General features: G+C 30.1%; 1 protein-coding gene across 1 annotated transcript; it reads right to left on the minus strand.

Annotated features, from left to right (window-relative positions):
- Positions 1–11,129: 11,129 nt before the first annotated feature.
- Positions 11,130–26,777, minus strand: LOC143242026 (phosphopentomutase-like). The gene is made up of 7 exons (XM_076485367.1): positions 26,697–26,777; positions 24,669–24,881; positions 20,843–20,866; positions 18,655–18,824; positions 17,043–17,232; positions 11,843–11,940; positions 11,130–11,298 (listed from the first exon to the last, which is right to left on the minus strand). Exons 1-7 carry the CDS (start codon positions 26,775–26,777, stop codon positions 11,145–11,147), a joined length of 930 nt encoding a protein of 309 aa, XP_076341482.1. The 3' UTR covers positions 11,130–11,144.
- Between the last annotated feature and the right edge of the window lie 487 nt (positions 26,778–27,264).

A 27,264-nucleotide genomic window follows, 5' to 3' on the forward strand; every position in this document is an offset into this window, starting at 1 on the left:
TGACTACTAAATTATATTCTGTCAGTATCTGTCTGTACCAAAGGTGATTGCTGAAATTTCATTCTGTCAATCTGTTACAAGGTGATTACTAAATTATATTCTGTGAATCTGTTACAAGGTGGTGCTAAGTATATTCTGTCAATCTGTTACAAGGTGACTACTAAATATATTCTGTCAATCTATTTTTTGAAGGTGACTTCTTGAATCTGTTACAAGGTGATTACTAAGTGTTATTATTCTGCCATTCGATCTGTTACTGAGGGTGATTGCAAATTATATTCTGTCAATCTGTTACAAGGAATTGATTCACTTCAATTTACTATTGATTCTGTTTTTACAGAGATTGAATTACTAAAGGTGGGGGGTACTATTATATTCTGTCTGTTGTTCAGGTGATTACTAGAGTATATTCTGTGTCTGTTACAAGGTGATTACTAAAGTTATATTCTGTCAATCTGCAGGTACAAGGATGGAGTTACTAAGATTACTCATTCTGTCAGTCTGTTTTAATGAGGTGATTACTAAGGTATGTGAATTTACTTGTCGATCTTATCATTTGAATATTCCTTTGTTACAAATTATATCAGAAATCCTGTTACAAGGTGATTACTAAATTCCTTATTCTATCTATGTTGCTGGATTATGTTGGATTCTGGGTTTTTTGTTCTGTCAATCTGTTACGGTGATTACTAAGATTTTATTCTGTCAATCTGTTACAAGGTGATTACCCTAAATTATGTTCTGTCAGTCTGTTATAAGGTGAATACTAAATTATATTCTGTCAATTTGTTACAAGGTGAATACTAAATTATATTCTGTCAATCTGTTACAAGGTGATTACTAAATTATATTCTGTCAATCTGTTACAAGGTGATTACTAAATTATATTCTGTCAATCTGTTACAAGGTGACTACTAAATTATATTCTGTCAATCTGTTACAAGGTGACTACTAAATTATATTCTGTCAATCTGTTACAAGGTGACTACTAAATTATATTCCGTCAATCTGTTACAAGGTGACTACTAAATTATATTCGTCAATCTGTTACAAGGTGACTACTAAATTATATTCCGTCAATCTGTTACAAGGGTGACTACTAAATTATATTCGTCAATCTGTTTCAAGGTGACTACTAAATTATATTCCGTCAATCTGTTACAAGGTGACTACTAAATTATATTCTGTCAATCTGTTACAAGGTGACTACTAAATTATATTCTGTCAATCTGTTACAAGGTGACTACTAAATTATATTCCTGTCAATCTGTTACAAGGTGACTACTAAATTATATTCCGTCAATCTGCATTACAAGACGATACTACTAAATTTTATTATGTCAATCTGTTACAAGTCAATCTGTTACAAGACGACTACTACATTTTATTCTGTCAATCTGTTACAAGGTGATTACTAAATTATATTCTGTCAATCTGTTACAAGGTGATTACTAAATTTTATTCTGTCAATCTGTTACAAGGTGATTACTAAATTTTATTCTGTCAATCTGTTACAAGGTGATTACTAAATTAGATTCTGTCAATCTGTTACAAGGTGATTACTAAATTTTATTCTGTCAATCTGTTACAAGGTGATTACTAAATTTTATTCTGTCAATCTGTTACAAGGTGATTACTAAATTTTATTCTGTCAATCTGTTACAAGGTGATTACTAAATTATATTCTGTCAATCTCTTACAAGGTGACTACTAAATTTTATTCTGTCAATCTGTTACAAGGTGATTACTAAATTATATTCTGTCAATCTGTTACAAGGTGATTACTAAATTATATTCTGTCAATCTGTTACAAGGTGATTACTAAATTATATTCTGTCAATCTGTTACAAGATGACTACTAAATTATATTCTGTCAATCTGTTACAAGGTGATTACTAAATTATATTCTGTCAATCTGTTACAAGGTGATTACTAAATTATATTCTGTCAATCTGTTACAAGGTGATTACTAAATTATATTCTGTCAATTCAGTTACAAGGTGATTACTAAATTTTATTCTGTCAATCTGTTACAAGGTGATTACTAAATTTTATTCTGTCAATCTGTTACAAGGTGATTACTAAATTTTATTCTGTCAATCTGTTACAAGGTGATTACTAAATTTTATTCTGTCAATCTGTTACAAGGTGATTACTAAATTAGATTCTGTCAATCTTTTACAAGGTGGTTACTAAGTTTTATTCTGTCAATCTGTTACAAGGTGATTACTAAATTATATTCTGTCAATCTGTTACAAGGTGATTACTAAATTATATTCTGTCAATCTGTTACAAGGTGATTACTATATTTTATTCTGTCAATCTGTTACAAGGTGATTACTATATTTTATTCTGTCAATCTGTTACAAGGTGATTACTAAATTATATTCTGTCAATCTGTTACAAGGTGATTACTAAATTATATTCTGTCAATCTGTTACAAGGTGATTACTAAATTATATTCTGTCTATCTGTTACAAGGCGACTACTAAATTTTATTCTGTCAATCTGTTACAAGGTGATTACTGAATTATATTCTGTGAATCATTTACAAGGTGATTACTAAATTATATTCTGTCAATCTGTTACAAGGTGACTACTAAATTTTATTCTGTCAATCTGTTACAAGGTGATTACTATATTTTATTCTGTCAATCTGTTACAAGGTGATTACTAAATTATATTCTGTCAATCTGTTACAAGGTGATTACTAAATTATATTCTGTCAATCTGTTACAAGGTGATTACTAAATTATATTCTGTCAATCTGTTACAAGGTGATTACTAAATTATATTCTGTCAATCTGTTACAAGGCGACTACTAAAATTTATTCTGTCAATCTGTTACAAGGTGATTACTGAATTATATTCTGTGAATCATTTAGAAGGTGATTACTAAATTATATTCTGTCAATCTATTACAAGGTGACTACTAAATTTTATTCTGTCAATCTGTTACAAGGTGATTACTAAATTATATTCCGTCAATCTGTTACAAGGTGACTACTAAATTATATTCCGTCAATCTGTTACAAAGTGACTACTAAATTATATTCCGTCAATCTGTTACAAGGTGACTACTAAATTATATTCCGTCAATCTGTTACAAGGTGACTACTAAATTATATTCCGTCAATCTGTTACAAGGTGACTACTAAATTATATTCCGTCAATCTGTTACAAGGTGACTACTAAATTATATTCCGTCAATCTGTTACAAGGTGACTACTAAATTATATTCCGTCAATCTGTTACAAGGTGACTACTAAATTATATTCTGTCAATCTGATACAAGGCGATTACTAAATTTTATTATGTCAATCTGTTACAAGGTGACTACTAAATTTTATTCTGTCAATCTGTTACAAGGTGATTACTAAATTTTATTCTGTCAATCTGTTACAAGGTGATTACTAAATTTTATTCTGTCAATCTGTTACAAGGTGATTACTAAATTTTATTCTGTCAATCTGTTACAAGGTGACTACTAAATTAGATTCTGTCAATCTGTTACAAGGTGATTACTAAATTATATTCTGTCAATCTGTTACAAGGTGATTGCTAAATTATATTCTGTCAATCTGTTACAAGGTGATTACTAAATTATATTCTGTCAATCTGTTACAAGGTGATTACTAAATTATATTCTGTCAATCTGTTACAAGGTGATTACTAAATTATATTCTGTCAATCTGTTACAAGGTGATTACTAAATTATATTCTGTCAATCTGTTACAAGGTGATTACTGAATTATATTCTGTCAATCTGTTACAAGGTGATTACTAAATTATATTCTGTCAATCTGTTACAAGGTGATTACTAAATTATATTCTGTCAATCTGTTACAAGGTGATTACTAAATTATATTCTGTCAATCTGTTACAAGGTGATTACTAAAATTATATTCTGTCAATCTGTTACAAGGTGATTACTAAATTATATTCTGTCAATCTGTTACAAGGTGATTACTGAATTATATTCTGTCAATCTGTTACAAGGTGATTACTAAATTATATTCTGTCAATCTGTTACAAGGTGATTACTAAATTATATTCTGTCAATCTGTTACAAGGTGATTGCTAAATTTTATTCTGTCAATCTGTTACAAGGTGATTGCTAAATTTTATTCTGTCAATCTGTTACAAGGTGATTACTGAATTATATTCTGTGAATCTATTACAAGGTGATTACTAAATTATATTCTGTCAATCTATTACAAGGTGATTACTAAATTATATTCTGTCAATCTGTTACAAGGTGACTACTAAATTTTATTCTGTCAATCTGTTACAAGGGTGATTACTACTAAATTATATTCTGTCAATCTATTACAAGGTGATTACTAAATTATATTCTGTCAATCTGTCAATTACAAGTGATTACTAAATTAATTCTGATCTGTTACTAGAATTATATTCTGTCAATCTGTTACAAGGTGATTACTAAATTATATTCTGTCAATCTGTTACAAGGTGATTACTAAATTATATTCTGTCAATCTGTTACAAGGTGATTACTAAATTATATTCTGTCAATCTGTTACAAGGTGATTACTAAATTATATTCTGTCAATCTGTTACAAAATGACCACTAAATTATATTCTGTCAATCTGTTACAAGGTGACCACTAAATTATATTCTGTCAATCTGTTACAAGGTGATTACTAAATTCTTATTCTGATTCATTTTATTCTGTCAATTCGTTACAAGGTGATTACTAAATTTTATTCTGTCAATCTGTTACAAGGTGATTACTAAATTATATTCTGTCAATCTGTTACAAGGTGATTACTAAATTAGATTCTGTCAATCTGTTACAAGGTGATTACTAAATTAGATTCTGTCAATCTGTTACAAGGTGATTACTAAATTTTATTCTGTCAATCTGTTACAAGGTGATTACTAAATTTTATTCTGTCAATCTGTTACAAGGTGATTACTAAATTATATTCTGTCAATCTGTTACAAGGTGATTACTAAATTATATTCTGTCAATCTGTTACAAGGTGATTACTAAATTATATTCTGTCAATCTGTTACAAGGTGATTACTAAATTATATTCTGTCAATCTGTTACAAGGTGATTACTAAATTATATTCTGTCAATCTGTTACAAGGTGATTACTAAATTATATTCTGTCAATCTGTTACAAGGTGATTACTAAATTATATTCTGTCAATCTGTTACAAGGTGATTACTGAATTATATTCTGTCAATCTGTTACAAGGTGATTACTACAAATTTATATTCTGTCAATCTGTTACAAGGTGATTACTAAAATTATATTCTGTCAATCTGTTACAAGGTGATTACTAAATTATATTCTGTCAATCTGTTACAAGGTGATTACTAAATTATATTCTGTCAATCTGTTACAAGGTGATTACTAAATTATATTCTGTCAATCTGTTACAAGGTGATTACTAAATTATATTCTGTCAATCTGTTACAAGGTGATTACTAAATTATATTCTGTCAATCTGTTACAAGGTGATTACTAAATTATATTCTGTCAATCTGTTACAAGGTGATTACTAAATTTATATTCTGTCAATCTGTTACAAGGTGATTACTAAATTATATTCTGTCAATCTGTTACAAGGTGATTACTAAATTATATTCTGTCAATCTGTTACAAGGTGATTACTAAATTTTATTCTGTCAATCTGTTACAAGGTGATTACTAAATTATATTCTGTCAATCTGTTACAAGGTGATTACTAAATTATATTCTGTCAATCTGTTACAAGGTGATTACTAAATTATATTCTGTCAATCTGTTACAAGGTGATTACTAAATTATATTCTGTCAATCTGTTACAAGGTGATTACTAAATTATATTCTGTCAATCTGTTACAAGGTGATTACTAAATTATATTCTGTCAATCTGTTACAAGGTGATTACTAAATTTTATTCTGTCAATCTGTTACAAGGTGATTACTAAATTATATTCTGTCAATCTGTTACAAGGTGATTACTAAATTTTATTCTGTCAATCTGTTACAAGGTGATTACATATCTGTTACAAGGTGATTACTAAATTATATTCTGTCAATCTGTTACAAGGTGATTACTAAATTAGATTCTGTCAATCTGTTACAAGGTGACTACTAAATTATATTCTGTCAATCTGTTACAAGGTGATTACTAAATTATATTCTGTCAATCTGTTACAAGGTGATTACTAAATTATATTCTGTCAATCTGTTACAAGGTGATTACTAAATTATATTCTGTCAATCTGTTACAAGGTGATTACTAAATTATATTCTGTCAATCTGTTACAAGGTGATTACTAAATTATATTCTGTCAATTTGTTACAAGGTGATTACTAAATTATTATTCTGTCAATCTGTTACAAGGTGATTACTAAATTATATTCTGTCAATCTGTTACAAGGTGATTACTAAATTATATTCTGTCAATCTGTTACAAGGTGATTACTAAATTATATTCTGTCAATCTGTTACAAGGTGATTACTAAATTATATTCTGTCAATCTGTTACAAGGTGATTACTAAATTATATTCTGTCAATCTGTTACAAGGTGATTACTAAATTATATTCTGTGAATCATTTATAAGGTGATTACTAAATTATATTCTGTCAATCTGTTACAAGGTGATTACTAAATTATATTCTGTCAATCTGTTACAAGGTGATTACTAAATTATATTCTGTCAATCTGTTACAAGGTGACTACTAAATTTTATTCTGTCAATCTGTTACAAGGTGATTACTAAATTATATTCTGTCAATCTGTTACAAGGTGATTACTAAATTATATTCTGTCAATCTGTTACAAGGTGATTACTAAATTATATTCTGTCAATCTGTTACAAGGTGATTACTAAATTATATTCTGTCAATCTGTTACAAGGTGATTACTAAATTATATTCTGTCAATCTGTTACAAGGTGATTACTAAATTATATTCTGTCAATCTGTTACAAGGTGATTACTAAATTATATTCTGTCAATCTGTTACAAGGTGATTACTAAATTATATTCTGTCAATCTGTTACAAGGTGATTACTAAATTATATTCTGTCAATCTGTTACAAGGTGATTACTAAATTATATTCTGTCAATCTGTTACAAGGTGATTACTGAATTATATTCTGTCAATCTGTTACAAGGTGATTACTAAATTTTATTCTGTCAATCTGTTACAAGGTGATTACTAAATTTTATTCTGTCAATCTGTTACAAGGTGATTACTAAATTATATTCTGTCAATCTGTTACAAGGTGATTACTAAATTATATTCTGTCAATCTGTTACAAGGTGATTACTAAATTTTATTCTGTCAATCTGTTACAAGGTGATTACTAAATTTTATTCTGTCAATCTGTTACAATCTGTTACAAGGTGATTACTAAATTTTATTCTGTGATTACTAAATTATATTCTGTCAATCTGTTACAAGGTGATTACTAAATTATATTCTGTCAATCTGTTACAAGGTGATTACTAAATTATATTCTGTCAATCTGTTACAAGGTGATTACTAAATTATATTCTGTCAATCTGTTACAAGGTGATTACTAAATTATATTCTGTCAATCTGTTACAAGGTGATTACTAAATTATATTCTGTCAATCTGTTACAAGGTGATTACTAAATTATATTCTGTCAATCTGTTACAAGGTGATTACTAAATTATATTCTGTCAATCTGTTACAAGGTGATTACTAAATTATATTCTGTCAATCTGTTACAAGGTGATTACTAAATTATATTCTGTCAATCTGTTACAAGGTGATTACTAAATTATATTCTGTCAATCTGTTACAAGGTGATTACTAAATTATATTCTGTCAATCTGTTACAAGGTGATTACTAAATTATATTCTGTCAATCTGTTACAAGGTGATTACTAAATTATATTCTGTCAATCTGTTACAAGGTGATTACTAAATTATATTCTGTCAATCTGTTACAAGGTGATTACTAAATTATATTCTGTCAATCTGTTACAAGGTGATTACTAAATTATATTCTGTCAATCTGTTACAAGGTGATTACTAAATTATATTCTGTCAATCTGTTACAAGGTGATTACTAAATTATATTCTGTCAATCTGTTACAAGGTGATTACTAAATTTTATTCTGTCAATCTGTTACAAGGTGATTACTAAATTATATTCTGTCAATCATTTACAAGGTGATTACTAAATTATATTCTGTCAATCTGTTACAAGGTGATTACTAAATTATATTCTGTCAATCTGTTACAAGGTGATTACTAAATTATATTCTGTCAATCATTTACAAGGTGATTACTAAATTATATTCTGTCAATCTGTTACAAGGTGATTACTAAATTATATTCTGTCAATCTGTTACAAGGTGATTACTAAATTATATTCTGTCAATCTGTTACAAGGTGATTACTAAATTATATTCTGTCAATCTGTTACAAGGTGATTACTAAATTATATTCTGTCAATCTGTTACAAGGTGATTACTAAATTATATTCTGTCAATCTGTTACAAGGTGATTACTAAATTATATTCTGTCAATCTGTTACAAGGTGATTACTAAATTATATTCTGTCAATCTGTTACAAGGTGATTACTGAATTATATTCTGTCAATCTGTTACAAGGTGATTACTAAATTATATTCTGTCAATCTGTTACAAGGTGATTACTAAATTATATTCTGTCAATCTGTTACAAGGTGACTACTAAATTTTATTCTGTCAATCTGTTACAAGGTGATTACTGAATTATATTCTGTCAATCTGTTACAAGGTGATTACTAAATTATATTCTGTCAATCTGTTACAAGGTGATTACTAAATTATATTCTGTCAATCTGTTACAAGGTGATTACTAAATTTTATTCTGTCAATCTGTTACAAGGTGATTACTGAATTATATTCTGTGAATCATTTATAAGGTGATTACTAAATTATATTCTGTCAATCTATTACAAGATGATTACTAAATTATATTCTGTCAATCTATTACAAGGTGACTACTAAATTATATTCTGTCAATCTATTACAAGGTGACTACTAAATTTTATTCTGTCAATCTGTTACAAGGTGATTACTAAATTATTTTCTGTCAATCTGTTACAAGGTGATTACTAAATTATTTTCTGTCAATCTGTTACAAGGTGATTACTAAATTATATTCTGTCAATCTGTTACAAGGTGATTACTAAATTATATTCTGTCAATCTGTTACAAGGTGATTACTAAATTTTATTCTGTCAATCTGTTACAAGGTGATTACTAAATTATATTCTGTCAATCTGTTACAAGGTGATTACTAAATTATATTCTGTCAATCTGTTACAAGGTGATTACTAAATTATATTCTGTCAATCTGTTACAAGGTGATTACTAAATTATATTCTGTCAATCTGTTACAAGGTGATTACTAAATTATATTCTGTCAATCTGTTACAAGGTGATTACTAAATTATATTCTGTCAATCTGTTACAAGGTGATTACTGAATTATATTCTGTCAATCTGTTACAAGGTGATTACTAAATTTTATTCTGTCAATCTGTTACAAGGTGATTACTAAATTTTATTCTGTCAATCTGTTACAAGGTGATTACTAAATTAGATTCTGTCAATCTGTTACAAGGTGATTACTAAATTATATTCTGTCAATCTGTTACAAGGTGATTACTAAATTATATTCTGTCAATCTGTTACAAGGTGATTACTAAATTTTATTCTGTCAATCTGTTACAAGGTGATTACTAAATTTTATTCTGTCAATCTGTTACAAGGTGATTACTAAATTATATTCTGTCAATCTGTTACAAGGTGATTACTAAATTATATTCTGTCAATCTGTTACAAGGTGATTACTAAATTATATTCTGTCAATCTGTTACAAGGTGATTACTAAATTATATTCTGTCAATCTGTTACAAGGTGATTACTAAATTATATTCTGTCAATCTGTTACAAGGTGATTACTGAATTATATTCTGTCAATTCGTTACAAGGTGATTACTAAATTTTATTCTGTCAATCTGTTACAAGGTGATTACTAAATTTTATTCTGTCAATCTGTTACAAGGTGATTACTAAATTATATTCTGTCAATCTGTTACAAGGTGATTACTAAATTATATTCTGTCAATCTGTTACAAGGTGATTACTAAATTATATTCTGTCAATCTGTTACAAGGTGATTACTAAATTATATTCTGTCAATCTGTTACAAGGTGATTACTAAATTATATTCTGTCAATCTGTTACAAGGTGATTACTAAATTATATTCTGTCAATCTGTTAAAAGGTGATTACTAAATTATATTCTGTGAATCATTTATAAGGTGATTACTAAATTATATTCTGTCAATCTGTTACAAGGTGATTACTAAATTTTATCTGTCAATCTGTTACAAGGTGATTACTGAATTATATTCTGTGAATCATTTTATAAGGTGATTACTAAATTATATTCTGTCAATCTGTTACAAGGTGATTACTAAATTATATTCTGTCTATCTGTTACAAGGCGACTACTAAATGTTATTCTGTCAATCTGTTACAAGGTGATTACTGAATTATATTCTGTGAATCATTTATAAGGTGATTACTAAATTATATTCTGTCAATCTGTTACAAGGTGATTACTAAATTATATTCTGTCAATCTGTTACAAGGTGATTACTGAATTATATTCTGTGAATCATTTATAAGGTGACTAAAATTATATTCTGTCAATCTGTTATAAAATGACTATTAAATTATATTCTGTCATATAGGATTGTTAAAACTATGAACATTATTATTATTTCAGTATGATATTAGTTAGTGTATTACACTGTAACCTTAACAATTTGAAGTCACGTCTGACACAAGTGAACATATTCTTCTAAATGGTACCAAATGGACATTTGTCCATAATTACAAATGATTTCATTTATCAACCAACTATTTCTCTGGAGATAAAACTGAGTTTGAAAAGTAATAGATAAAACCCTTTTTTACAAAGTTGAACTTTCACTAAGATGTGTGTAAAATGAGACATTTCCTTTCCACAGTTAGAAGCACTGTATAATAAAGTCTGTTGGTGTGGTACTTTCAGTCCTTTTGAGTTCCTGCACTACAACACCAACAGAGTTAAACAGGTTTTGTTTAATAAAATGATGTGTTAACTGAGGTATATTAGTAAACAAGACAAGCCTTGACAGATGTAACAAACTCTTTGCTGACCTTTGACCTCTGAACCCTGCTTGTGGCAATACCACAACCACCAGCCAAGAAGAGCTCCAGTTTCGTTGCCAGTGAAGACCTTCCATTCTCCACTGAACAGTAAAATAATAATACAACCCATAATACTAGCATTACAGAATATTCATTTGTTAACAACAACACAAGTTACTTATTAATAACACATTATGGATTCAATAAATATTTCAACATTAAACACAAATAAATTACTCTGTCAGTAACTTACATTTGACAGTTATTGACAGAATAATTTACTGAATAAAAACGAATTACACAGAAAATAAAAGTACAAAGTTATAACATTTTGTTCATATTTGAAATACATAAGACCATGTTTTTAAACAAAGTATGAATCTCTAAATAGTTTATCATTATTATAACACACAATATTAATTACAAACACCAAATAAAAATACTCCAATGGACTTAATAAATTTTGTTGATTAATATTACACTTTTTTTTTTTTTTACAAACCATATTGTACATTTCTAAAAAAAAATTCTTAATGTTAATTCTGCTTGAAGAATTAGAAATGAGCTGTTTCTTTCGGTATACTTATTTGTTAAAGTATTTCTTCTTCAGGTTTTCTTATTGAATGTTACGGAACACTTAGTTACCTTGGTAGTTTTTCTGCAATAGCTAGTCGATCAGCGTCTGGATCATTGGCCAAAATCAGGGAACTGTTATTGGTATTGGCAGTATGCATGGACAAATCCTATGGAAAAACATATTTGTTTATAACAGTATTACATTTTACTATTACTGTAACACAGTAATAATTACAGTTACAGAAGTTTCCTGTTGCTTATTTTTAATGCTTACAAATATGAGAGTTCAGAACAAGTTGGATTTATCTGTCACAAAAATATACACCCCCCTAAAAGAAATACTTTGTTCTAGAAACAGACAAGTAAAATACACTGCCACTCAAGTGTAATGAAGTCTCAAACAACAATAGTTTATCAAAGAAACTTATAACCTCTCTAGAACAAAATACAAAGTTATCCAACTGAACAGTACCCCCAAACAAGACCATAAACTAAACTGAGGAATACTTAAACAAAACAACAAACTGTTAGCTGGTCAACTATCAAGAACTTAAACAGTTGAACAACAACCAGCACACTCACCAAATACACAGATATAAAATAAACGTTATTTCTACATACTGAATATCTCTAGTTTAAATGTATATATATAAATATCACATTCAGGCTGATCTATCAAAGTATAACAGGACTGCTGAAAACCAACTTGTTCGTAAGTTGTGGTCTGAGAATTCAGATATTACTATTAGTTATTACTCACTCACTACTTCTAAGTAAGTAAGGACTACTTCAAATACTTTCAACGAACAAACTCAAGTAGTGAGTCCTTTCTAACATTTTATTGGTCACTCAATCAGTAATCAAACTTTGGATACACAACTTTTTAATCTCTCTGTTGATTATCATGTGATATTTTTTTGGAAATCAGTTTATAGAGATTTATTAATAATAGTTATTCACAAATGTATATAAAACCACAAATGGTAGACACTTACTATGTAGCTTGTATTAATGGAATATTTTAAGCCATTTTTAAGCCTAAACTTTGTTCTTATAAAAAGTTTAAATAAACTGAAAAATTAAATTTATACATTCTACATCCATTTCAAATTTAAATTTATTGTCTGGTTATTTTAGAGCAAAGACACATCGAAGCTACTTGCTATAGCCACTGCAGGAAATCGAACCCTGGATTTCAGCATTGTCAGTCCGTAAACTTACTACAGTAGTCACTTTTAGATATAACCGACCCATCTAGCATGATACAAAAAAGTAAAATCTAACAGGAAGTTATTGTTCAAAGAATCAATAACCAGGTAATGAACAAATGAGTTCAAGCTGTGCCATCTGTTATACCCAAGGGTTAACAGTAATAGTTTATAAACTGTATAGGTAGTCAGATAATGTAGCAAGTTGGTACACTGTATAATAATAGTTATAGTGGATAGCAGTTCAATAAATACAGCTTAAAATTATGCTTGTGTTTTATGTAAAATAATTTATTCATCAATCATGTTTATTTCATAAACATCCGTTTATCTCATTATCACTATATACATATAAAATATTACAAACTGACAAAATTAATTTAATAAAAATATTGTCCATCTTTGTTTGTTTTGCACTTTTAACAAAGTTCCTTTAAATGTTCACGAGTTTGGCATTTATTACATCAAGAAATGTCTTGTTGTTAGTTTTCAGTGCACTATTTTAGTATCAATTTATAAAAATAACGTGTAATAAACATACAGAATTCTACATCAGACAAACCAGAAAACAACTGGAAGCTACATTCACCAAACATAATGAAGTAAACATCTCATGTTCACCACCATTACAACATAAAAAAACCACATTACATTTACATAAAACATCATAATTTTAAACAAAGAACCAAACATCAGAAAGTCCCTACCTTAACTGACAAAACAACACCATACTAAACCAAAATTTCACCTTTAAACCTGGATCCTTTAAACTCAGCTTTAAAAAGGGACCATTCTACAAATTTAAAAGAACTAGTAAAGAAATAAGAATAGATATCCGAACTAAAATTATTGCTAGACTCTAGCCAATATCTAATAAGGTAATCCTCTTTGAATTCTAATACCATACAAAATGTTATATGTTGTATTAAAACAATTTAAAGTTGACAAAAATTCTATAATTTCAATGTTTTGTTGCTTTTGTCTACACCCACATAATCTTTCTACATCAACACTTTGACTCTTCTTCACAGCAACTTCCATTTATCAACTTGAGACATTTCCAGCTTCTCCCAGAAACTTGGATGGATTTCATTAGCCATGTGTATCATAAAGATTAGTCGAATCTGTAATTTCATTAGCCAGGCTTACCACCACAGAGATTAGTCAAGTCTGTCATTTCGTTATTCATATGTACCACAAAGATTAGTTGAGTCTCTCATTTCATTTGCTACGCTGACCACAGAGATTAGTTGAATCTGTAATTTCATTAGCCAGGCTTACCACAGAGATTAGTCAAGTCTGTCATTTCATTATTCATATGTACCACAAAGATCAGTTGAGTCTCTCATTTCATTTGCTACACTTACAACAGAGATTAGTCAAGTCTGTCATTTCATTAGCCATCTGTACCATAAAGATCAGTTGAGTCTGTCATTTCATTAGCCATGCTTTACAGAGATTAGTCCAGTGTGGCATTTTGTTGTCAACACCACAAAGATTAGTCAAGTCTCTCATTTCATTAGCCATGTGAACAACAAACATTAGTCAGGTCTGTCATTTCATTAGCCACATGAACAACAAATATTAGTCAGGTCTGTCATTTCATTAGCCATGTGAACCACAAACATTAGTCAGGTCTGTCATTTCATTAGCCACGTGAACCACAAAGATTAGTCGAGCCTGTCATTTCATTAGCCATGTGAACAACAAAGATTAGTCGAGTCTGTCATTTCATTAGCCATGTGAACCACAAAGGTTAGTCAGGTCTGTCATTTCATTAGCCATGTGAACACCACAAACATTAGTCAAGTCTGTCATTTCATTAGCCATGTGAACAACAAACATTAGCCATGTGAAACACAAAGATTAGTCAGGTCTGTCATTTCATTAGCCATGTGAACAACAAACATTAGTCAGGTCTGTCCCTAAACTAACCTCAAGCTGATAATCTTCCTAATCTGTTTGTAAATCATAATCACGTTAATTTACATCTGGGCCACTAGTTCAAAATCTAACACATTCGCTAAAAGAATAAACCTTTGTTCCACATGTGGACTAAGACAAAAGTTTCTGACTGCCTTTAAAGACCTGAAAGTTTTTAAACCAAAATACCTATGTATACCTATAAAATTACCTAGGCCGAGTTGTGAAGCAACCTCTGGTCATATGACCTCTCTGTTCCATGTTGTATATGTTGTATTTATGTATCTCAGTAAATTATATTATTGATATGAAAAAAACGTCTTTATAGAGAAGTTGTTAACCTCCACCCCACAATCATGGTTGTATGTCACATCTGTCAGGGGGTTGTTCTTGGGATCAGAAAAACGTACAAGTGCACACACAAAAAAGTTGTATTTAAAGGAAGTTCTTACTGACATATCCATCAAATATCAGACTATATACAAAACTGTTACCTTCTATATTAGCTTTTGTTTCATGTTTGTCACCATGAAGTTCATAAACCCCTTACCGAACAAACATTTTTAATTTATGGTTACAAACATCAAGTTTCTATCCAAACTGACATTATACGTACATCTGTTCTTCACCTGTTAAAACAATTAGTTTCTAACAGTACCTTGCATAAGTATTTCAGGGAATATAGTTTGTCAGTTCTTATAAAGTCCTACAGAAACACTAAAACATAATACATAGCACAATCATTTACTAATAATATACGAGTTTATAAATATTAACAACACATTTTCTCACGTACATTTTGAATATTCACTATTTCAGAATGGCAATTATCCTTCAATTAAACAAAAAGTCATAACTTCTTGTAGAATGTATACTTACAGAAACTTTCCAACAAACAGACAGTAAATAACTTCTTCATATTTATGTCAACAAATGACAAGATATGTTTCAAACATAAAACTGGTTTTAATCTGTGTTATGAATTTATATCACATCTTAAATACCACAATATATTAGCACAAGGTGACAGAACCTTCTGCTGAATACATCTTAAATACCACAATATATTAGCACAAGGTGACAGAACCTTGTGCTGAATATCATCTTAAATACCACAATATATTAGCACAAGGTGACAGAACCTTGTGCTGAATATATCTTAAATACCACAATATATTAGCACAAGGTGACAGAACCTTCTGCTGAATACATCTTAAATACCACAATATATATTAGCACAAGGTGACAGAACCTTCTGCTGAATACATCTTAAATACCACAATATATTAGCACAAGGTGACAGAACCTTGTGCTGAATACATCTTAAATACCACAATATATTAGCACAAGGTGACAGAACCTTGTGCTGAATACTATCTTAAATACCACAATATATTAGCACAAGGTGACAGAACCTTGTGCTGAATACATCTTAAATACCACAATATATTAGCACAAGGTGACAGAACCTTGTGCTGAATATCTTAAATACCACAATATATTAGCACAAGGTGACAGAACCTTGTGCTGAATACATCTTAAATACCACAATATATTAGCACAAGGTGACAGAACCTTGTGCTGAATACATCTTAAATACCACAATATATTAGCACAAGGTGACAGAACCTTGTGCTGAATACATCTTAAATACCACAATATATTAGCACAAGGTGACAGAACCTTGTGCTGAATACATATCTTAAATACCACAATATATTAGCACAAGGTGACAGAACCTTCTGCTGAATACATCTTAAATACCACAATATATTAGCACAAGGTGACAGAACCTTGTGCTGAATACATCTTAAATACCACAATATATTAGCACAAGGTGACAGAACCTTGTGCTGAATACATCTTAAATACCACAATATATTAGCACAAGGTGACAGAACCTTGTGCTGAATACATCTTAAATACCACAATATATTAGCACAAGGTGACAGAACCTTGTGCTGAATACATCTTAAATACCACAATATATTAGCACAAGGTGACAGAACCTTGTGCTGAATACATCTTAAATACCACAATATATTAGCACAAGGTGACAGAACCTTCTGCTGAATACATCTTAAATACCACAATATATTAGCACAAGGTGACAGAACCTTGTGCTGAATACATCTTACCAGTGCACTTTTCCCTTCTTCTGGATTGGGAAACTTGACAGTTGGAAAGTCTGGATCTGGTTCCATCTGCTCTGGTACAGGAACAAATTGTTGGAATCCACAGACAATAAAAGCTTCCACCATGAAAGTATGCGACACACCATGCATGGCAGTGAAAGTAAAAGTCAAGGAACACTTGGCATTCATCTCCCTACACAACAAACAAGTTTATTTTAATTTGTAAACATTCTTAACTGATGCGTATCGCACCTTATTCTGAAGAAGCCCAACTTTTCTTTAATAAAGTTACATGTTTATACTCTCAAGGATATTTTAATCTAACTTTGTTTCTCGGTTTTCCCCATTTTTTAAAACATTATATTATGGTATGAAGTATAAGCTTAGCAAAGAAATTCATTTTAATATATTTTTCGATGCAAACAAATTTTAAGATAAACAAAGCACTGTATTACTTAAAATAGGGTTTTATTATTAGTAACATTTTTAGAAGAACAAATAAACTTGAACATCTGTTCACAAAAGTTTGTTACAACAATAATTTAATTACTAAATATTTAAACTATTTTAAAAAACTGACCATACACTACCCACACAATCAAGTTATAATTCTACAACTACGTTTGTTTTCTATCAACAAACAGTTCCACAAGAATTTAAAAGGAATCCATTTCTGCACATCACTTCTCAAATGTTTACTTTGTAACTTGTGTATTCACTGAATCCTCAATTAAAGTTTGTCTGCTAATGTTTCTTGTGAAACATTATGACAGAGTAGTTTTTCAAAGTAAATATACCAGTTACCATAAAGCAGAAATAGTTCAACAAAACATCTTAGCAAGACAAACTGGATATGTACAGAACATACCCACATAGCTTCATTGATAAACTAAACATTCAACTGGAATACTTACAGAACATACCCACATAGCTTCATTGATAAACTAAACATTCAACTAGAATACTTACAGAACATACCCACATAGCTTCATTGATAAACTAAACTTTCAAATTTATGCAAAATGGAATTCTTTCTCAAATATTGTTTAAAAGAATTATAAAAGGTGTGTTAGGTATAACATGATGTATATTTATTTCTTGAAACCTGGTGTTAGGTATAACATGATGTATATTTATTTCTTGAAACCTGGTGTTAGGTATAACATGATGTATATTTATTTATTGAAACCTGGTGTTAGGTATAACATGATGTATATTTATTTATTGAAACCTGGTGTTAGGTATAACATGATGTATATTTATTTATTGAAACCTGGTGTTAAGTATAACATGATGTATATTTATTTATTGAAACCTGGTGTTAGGTATAACATGATGTATATTTATTTATTGAAACCTGGTGTTAGGTATAACATGATGTATATTTATTTATTGAAACCTGGTGTTAAGTATAACATGATGTATATTTATTTATTGAAACCTGGTGTTAGGTATAACATGATGTATATTTATTTATTGAATCCTGGTGTTAGGTATAACATGATGTATATTTATTTACTGAATCCTGGTGTTAGGTATAACATGATGTATATTTATTTATTTAAACCTGGTGTTAGGTATAACATGATGTATATTTATTTATTGAAACCTGTACCTCTCATAAATGTTCTCACTCATACAGTCGTAGTATTTCCTCTTCATATTATCTAGAGGGTCCTTATGGAGTGGACTTGAACTGAGGACTTCAGTTTTCCATGAGGAAGGCCAGGGTTCAAGATTTTCCTCAATGCTCTTCTGAATTCCTTTGTCATGAGGTGAGATAATCTATTGAAAGAACCAACTATGTCTTCAAAATTGTATAGTTTCTAAACCATAAACCAATTATTTCCTGTAAAAACATTCAGTTTAAGTTTTAGAGAAGTTGCTACAACTAAGTTTTTCTAGGATTATTTGTCACTGACAAATACAACCTTGTTGCTGGTAAACCATCCAGTCTTTCTGCACTTTTAGTAACTATGTACCCTATTCTCACAGCAGATATGACAGTGGACACTTTAGTAACTATGTACCCTATTCTCACAGCAGATATGACAGTGGACACTTTAGTAACTATGTATCCTATTCTCACAGCAGATATGACAGTGGACACTTTAGTAACTATGTATCCTATTCTCACAGCAGATATGACAGTGGACACTTTAGTAACTATGTACCCTATTCTCACAGCAGATATGACAGTGGACACTTTAGTAACTATGTACCCTATTCTCACAGCAGATATGACAGTGGACACTTTAGTAACTATGTATCCTATTCTCACAGCAGATATGACAGTGGACACTTTAGTAACTATGTACCCTATTCTCACAGCAGATATGACAGTGGACACTTTAGTAACTATGTATCCTATTCTCACAGCAGATATGACAGTGGACACTTTAGTAACTATGTATCCTATTCTCACAGCAGATATGACAGTGGACACTTTAGTAACTATGTACCCTATTCTCACAGCAGATATGACAGTGGACACTTTAGTAACTATGTACCCTATTCTCACAGCAGATATGACAGTGGACACTTTAGTAACTATGTACCCTATTCTCACAGCAGATATGACAGTGGACACTTTAGTAACTATGTACCCTATTCTCACAGCAGATATGACAGTGGACACTTTAGTAACTATGTACCCTATTCTCACAGCAGATATGACAGTGGACACTTTAGTAACTATGTACCCTATTCTCACAGCAGATATGACAGTGGACACTTTAGTAACTATGTATCCTATTCTCACAGCAGATATGACAGTGGACACTTTAGTAACTATGTACCCTATTCTCACAGCAGATATGACAGTGGACACTTTAGTAACTATGTATCCTATTCTCACAGCAGATATGACAGTGGACACTTTAGTAACTATGTACCCTATTCTCACAGCAGATATGACAGTGGACACTTTAGTAACTATGTATCCTATTCTCACAGCAGATATGACAGTGGACACTTTAGTAACTATGTACCCTATTCTCACAGCAGATATGACAGTGGACACTTTAATACACATATCTTTTTATATTCTTTTACTGTCTGTATGTTTAAAATTTAATAAATTTCAAAGATTATTCTAGTGAACTGTCAATATTCTTCACTAAAAATTGTTCATTCAACAACTATAATTTTTATTTAACGATACACTCCCTTAATGGCAGATTTTAAAAGTGCTTCTCTGATTACTTGTTGTCAGTTATTTGTATACAGTTATACAAAGGTTACCCGATCTACACGTGCATAAGGTTTAGCTAATAGACCAGCCAGAAGAAAACTAGCATTATCCCCTTGTGGAATTACAATATCCATACAGAGAGGTTTGACTGTCACTCCTATACTGCACCCAAAGTATAAATTATGATTTCATTTAATGTCAACTCATGGACCTTCCAAGCCACAGTTAAGAAGCTAACCAACAGATCATACTTGGTCCATTTTTTGATAAAGGTTTGGTACTTTTGAAAGCTAATACCATCCTGGTCGTCATGGGAATAGCTAACTTACTGTTGATTGTTGTTACTGTTTCTATAACAATATTTGGACTCATGCTGATGTATAAAGTTGGTTAAAAGTTAAAAATGATTGTTCAGCTCAAACTAATCTACAAATAAACTTTTAAGTTAGGGCAGATTTAAGAGTAAAACATAACTCTTTCTTTCACACTAATATATAAAGTCACACTTATGGAGTTAGATGTGGTTAGTAACTGAATACTTACACCAAGAGAGTCTAACCAAGACTTACAGTTGTACCTGATGTCTAACTTAAAACAACAAAGTACTGACCTGAGCACCATTGCTCCAATAAACCTGTAAAAATAAGAAAATTGTTGAAATAATCAGTTCTTCCAAACAGAAACCTTTATAATAAAACCAGCAGTACAATATTTGTGAAGGTGATTCATACAAGTCTTAAATCTTTAGAAGATAGTTAACACCAATCTACTTTCAGGTAAATCCAAAGTTTTATACATCTTTAGAAGGCAGTTAACACCAATCTACTTTCAGGTAAATCTGAAGTTTTATACATCTTTAGAAGGTAGTTAACACCAATCTACTTTCAGGTAAATCTGCAGTTTTATACATCTTTAGAAGGTAGTTAACACCAATCTACCTGCAGGTAAATCCAAAGTTTTATACATCTTTAGAAGGTAGTTAACACCAATCTACTTGCAGGTAAATCCAAAGTTTTATACATCTTTAGAAGGTAGTTAGCACCAATCTACTTTCAGATAAATCCAAAGTTTTACCAACATTGACATTAACAATTAAGCATCAAAATAATGTTCACAGCTCTTAATAAATCTTAGACCCACACATTGTTAAACCAACATCTTGACCAAACCCATTCCAAATTCTTACAAAATCTGTCAATGTGAAGCCAGTGTGTAATTTTCTAAAACACAAACAGTCACTACAGCCAGGATTGACACACAAAACACAGTGTGTAATTTTCTACAACATAAACAACCTCTACAATGATGACTGAAACACAAAAAGCAGGCTATTTTATTTTGAAATCCAAAATGGAAACATTAAAACAATTGAAATGCAAATCTGATAACTAGAAATTACATGAGAATCATATTCAACTGAATTAAAATCTGAATATTCATACGATCACTATTATTCATGGCCAGTTGTTAAAGTCGGATTATTAACTTCATCTATAAAAATAATGAAGAGATGGAAGAGCAACTTAATATTAAGAATGACACTTCAAAATGTTCCGATTTCTTGACCTTCTAGAAGGACTGGAATGACACTTCAAAATGTTCTGATTTATTGACCTTCTAGAAGGACCGGAATGACACTTCAAAATGTTCCGATTTCTTGACCTTCTAGAAGGACCCAATTAGTAAACAAGTTATATATAATATTTATATATACAATAAATACTATATATATTTATAGTAACATTAATGAACAATGCAGCAAATATATTATGATTAATATATTTATTTATTTAAAATAAACGATTCAGGTAAAAGAATTTGACAAAAAGCTAATCCAGAAACAACAATATTCTGTACCAAATCACTAATTAAGTAATAAATTAATTTGTTGAACCTCATGGCAGGGAATTTTTTCAATCATTAGATCATGACTACATTTATAGGAATCCTGTCTTTGTACATAAAATAACTTAAAAAAACATTACTTTAAAATTTTGAACTTAATATGTGGTCAAATTTTATCATTCAGAATATATTAAATTATTTTTCTTTAATTCTCTACAATGATTATCATTAAATGGTATAACATAATAAACTATTTCTTTGTTTTTGACCTGTTTATTAAATTTTGGAGTGTTCTAAGCTTTAAAATAATATTTAATAACACTATCAATTAATTGTACAAGAAAACTTTCTCTGTAAAATAATCCTTAACAACACTATCAATTAATTGTACACAAAAACTTTCTCTGTAAAATAATCCTTAATAACACTATCAATTAATTGTACAGGAAAACTTTCTCTGTAAAATAATCCTTAATAACACTCAATTAAATGTACAGGAAAACTTTCTCTGTAAAATAATCCTTAACAACACTCAATTAAATGTACAGGAAAACTTTCTCTGTAAAATAATTCTTAATAACACTATCAGTTAATTGTACAGGAAATCTTTCTCTGTAAAATAATCCTTAACAACACTATCAATTAATTATACAGGAAACTTTCTCTGTAAAATAATCCTTAATAACACTATCAATTAATTGTACAAGAAAACTTTCTCTGTAAAATAATCCTTAATAATACTATCATTTAATTGTACAGGAAAACTTTCTTTGGAAAATAATCCTTAATAATATTATCAATTAATTGTACAGGAAAATGTTCTCTGTAAAATAACCTTTTTGGTTTGTACTTCTTTATGGAACAAGGAAAAAGAACGATGTTATAAGCCTGATGAATTAAATTATAAGTGTGTGTGTATATGTTCTTACAGCAAAGCTACATTGGGCTATCTGCTTTGTCCATTGGGAATTGAATTCCCGATTTTAAGTGTGTAAATCCAAAGCCTAACTACTATCCCACCAAAGGAAAATTATATTATGAATTAAGTTTTTTTAAATTCAAAAGATAAAAGAACTATCAAAATTAAAATACTGTCTATAAAAGTTAGTTTATGTTATTAGCACTTAGTGTTAAAACTTCTAATCAAATTTACAATCGTGTTCTCTATGAAAGGTAAACTATAAGCTGTTTGTTCTTCAACTGTAAATCTAATATTCTTATGTTTATGTTTCAGATAATTTTATATTTCTTAAATATCAGGTTTATTCTTCAAAATTACAAAAAGTATCACCAATATATCTTCTATAGTATAGTGGCTTAAATGTTTCCAGGCAACATTCTAACTGATTTTCTCCGAACACTTGAACCAGTTGACACCCCATCAAGTTGTTTGTAATCACAAATCTTTTAAAAATTGACCCTTTGGTGATAAATTCTAATAATTTTATAAAGATTGGTTTAGTTATATACCCCTAACAACATCATAATTTTGTAAAATTACATTACAACGAATATCTCCATTACATCATTTAACAGTAAATTTGTATATACAGACTTGATATCAAGACCAGCAAATCAGACAGGTTCATCAATAACCAGTTGATATACATCTTTGGAAAATTCAAAACTGTTTTTACCATAAATTTATTAGTTACATGAGATAAAAGAAAACCTACCAAGAAATCTGTAAACTTTTAGGTCAAGGTACTTATACTTGAAACAATTGGTCTAATAGGACAATTTATGTATTTTGGTTAACCTGTAAAATATTCCACAATGAGAACTCGCTGGTCTAATGTCATTACAGATGTCACCAGCTATTAAACATTCTTTTTACTTTTTAACAAATAATTCTGTGGATGTCCTTTTGTTACCATAGAATCTAATTCTAATCTTTTAAAACTTTATATATATAAATATATAATCTTTCTTATTCAAACTTGTTATACCATTACCTTTATTAAATTACTAAATTATCACTAAGATGTTTTGAAGCCAAAACTTCTTTTTTAGATGAATTATTTTGAATTTTCTTTGGGTCAAAACTACAGTATTCTGAAAGTGCTAAACTTGAAACTTCAGTAACTACATTATCAAATGAAACTTTTTTTAGCTACTGGTATGCATTTTAATTTCTGTAATAACTGTGTAATATAATAATAAATGCTATAACTTACTCTGTAACCATGTGTATTATGATGATAAAGATTATAACTTACTCTGTAACCATGTGTATTATAATAATCAAGGCTATAATTACTCTGGAACCATGTGTACAATGATAATAAAAGCTGTAACTTACTCTGTAACCATGTGTATTATGATAATAGAGACTAACTTGTTCTGTAACCATGTGTATTGTGATGATAAAGATTAGAACTTACTCTGTAACCATGTGTATTATGGTAATAGAGACTAACTTGTTCTGTAACCATGTGTATTGTGGTGATAAAGGTTAGAACTTACTCTGTAACCATGTGTATTATAATAATCAAGGCTATAATTACTCTGGAACCATGTGTACAATGATAATAAAAGCTGTAACTTACTCTGTAACCATATGTATTATTATTTCATAGACTATAACTTACTTTGTAACCATTATCATCCTTGGGATTATGAGAAGCAGTGACCATGACTCCAGCAGCACACCCTAGCTGCAAAACTCCAAATGGTACAAAAGGTGTTGGTGTGATGTCAGAGTACAGGTAGGCTGGTATGTCTTGTGAAATGAATACAGTAGCTACTAATTCTGCAAACCTGAAGAAGCATTTAAAAGTAGATTTAGGATGACCAGTAACCAACTGAATAATGAATAATAGTTAGCATTCAACTGTACAATAGAATGGACTAGTTTTTGAACTAAACTACTCTTATTAGGCTAGGCTTAGTGATTACATGTATCATTACTACAGTCACTTTATTTTTTAGGTAAAGAAGGGGAGAACTTACTGGAATTCCTTTATATCTGTCAAAATACTTTTATAAAAACTATAATAGTCCTACAATAAGGGTTAAAAATTGTTAGGCACCACTTTAAATTCAAATTGAGACTAAGCCTATTCTAGAATGAAGGTGGTGAATCACAGAGATAAATTAATTATAATTTTAAAGATAAGTACATTAACAAAATAAAAAAAGAAAGATGAGATGAGAAGAACAATTGTAAATTAAAATGTAAATTTTGTATCATGTCACACAAGTTGTTAAGATATTTACAGTTCTGTTAATAAACAGTACTTTAACACATGATCAGTTAGATTCAATTACAAAGCTTCCACCTGCTACGTTATAGATACAAGTTAAAATGTATAGACACTCCAGTTACTAAATATGTAGGCTTAGTACAAGTTATTATGATTTAGCTTATGTTTTATTTCTGTAACATACTGTGTTACCATGTGTTCAGTTATAGACACAATATAATGTTACTGTGTTTTGCTTATAGACATAAGCATTGTGTTATTACATGTTAGTTATAAACTTAATGTAAATTGAATTGTACATATAAATACAAAACTATCACTGAACTGATTATAGATCTAAAGTTAAAGGTAAATTTAGGCTCAGTACATTTGCAAGACATCAAGTCTGAGACAGGGGCTAGTCTTTTGGTAACATCAGTTCCAGGGTTAACTACCCAGAATTCAGTTGTGTATAACAATGGACAACACAACACAAACTGTACCAGATAGTGGGTCAGATGACAGGTCATCAAGTCAACAGTACATTTTACCAGAAAAAAACACAGTTACCAGTTATGAGGAACTTCATAACATTGAGAAGATATCCTTATATCAATAATCTTATATCAGAATTCAGTTGTGTATAACAATGGACAACACAACACAAACTGTACCAGATAGTGGGTCAGATGACAGGTCAACAGTACATTTTACCAGAAAAAACACAGTTACCAGTTATGAGGAACTTCATAACATTGAGAAGATATCTTTATATCAATAATCTTATATCAGAATTCAGTTGTGTATAACAATGGACAACACAACACAAACTGTACCAGATAGTGGGTCAGATGACAGGTCATCAAGTCAACAGTACATTTTACCAGAAAAAACACAGTTACCAGTTATAAGGAACTTCATAACATTGAGAAGATATCTTTATATCAATAATCTTATATCAGAATTCAGTTGTGTATAACAATGGACAACACAACACAAACTGTACCAGATAGTGGGTCAGATGACAGGTCATCAAGTCAACAGTACATTTTACCAGAAAAAACACAGTTACCAGTTATAAGGAACTTCATAACATTGAGAAGATATCCTTATATCAATGCTTCCAACTCAACAACCACAGCCCAATTTAAGAAGCTACTGTCCCACTGTTTCTCACCTGTCATGTTACGGTGAATAGGTCTAAGAGTAAAAACAATGATCCATTAAAACCAACAATCAGACAGGTGCAAACATAAGCAACCAAACTCATGCATTCAGCAGAGAACCTCTACTAATGAGAACTACCACAGAAACTGAGGCCTAAGGCAGTAAATGAAACATGCATCATATGTGTAACAGACTTCACTAATATCATAAGTTACTCCAATGATCAAATACTGTCTTGTGGAGCCCTCTGATTTTATGAAACCATACTCTTTCAATGGCCTTAACTTCGTACCACATGCTGATATTGTCAGGGCAGTTTAACATGACAGCAACATCCACCATAAACATTATGTCAGTGCAACAACCATTACTACACATCATCCGAGTAGCTCACCAAAGATTACCCACACACGTAGAGTGCAACAACCATTACTACACGTCATCCAAGTAGCTCGCCCAAGATTACCTACACACGTAGAGTAGAACAACCGTTATTACACGTCATCCAAGTAGCTCACCCAAGATTACCTACACACGTAGAGTAGAACAACCGTTATTACACGTCATCCAAGTAGCTCACCCAAGATTACCTACACACGTAGAAATCACGAATGTCTGTGATGATGAGAAACCCACTTGAAGCAAAGATGTATCTCAGGATGACTGGTATGGGTATTAACACTTTTACATAAATAATGTAGAAAGCAATGTTGTAACCTTCTTGGGTCATCTTCAGGTTAACCTTTTTGTTAAATGAAACATTGTTCTTTGCTTTATTTTGGTAAAAGTGTTAATACCTGTACCAGCTGTCCTAAGATATAAATTATGAACACAG

Source organism: Tachypleus tridentatus, unplaced genomic scaffold (assembly GCF_004210375.1).
Source record: "Tachypleus tridentatus isolate NWPU-2018 unplaced genomic scaffold, ASM421037v1 Hic_cluster_1, whole genome shotgun sequence".
Taxonomy (NCBI): Eukaryota; Metazoa; Arthropoda; class Merostomata; order Xiphosura; family Limulidae; genus Tachypleus; species Tachypleus tridentatus.

Coding starts and splice junctions, on each gene's coding strand:
- LOC143242026 (XM_076485367.1), bottom strand. CDS start 26,777: ATGTTTATGGTGGATGTTGCTGTCATGTTAAACTGCCCTGACAATATC. Junction 20,867..24,668: donor AGGATGATAATGGTTACAAA/GTAAGTTATAGT, acceptor TTATTTTTACAG/GTTTATTGGAGCAATGGTGC. Junction 17,233..18,654: donor AGTGAGAACATTTATGAGAG/GTACAGGTTTCA, acceptor TTTGTTGTGTAG/GGAGATGAATGCCAAGTGTT.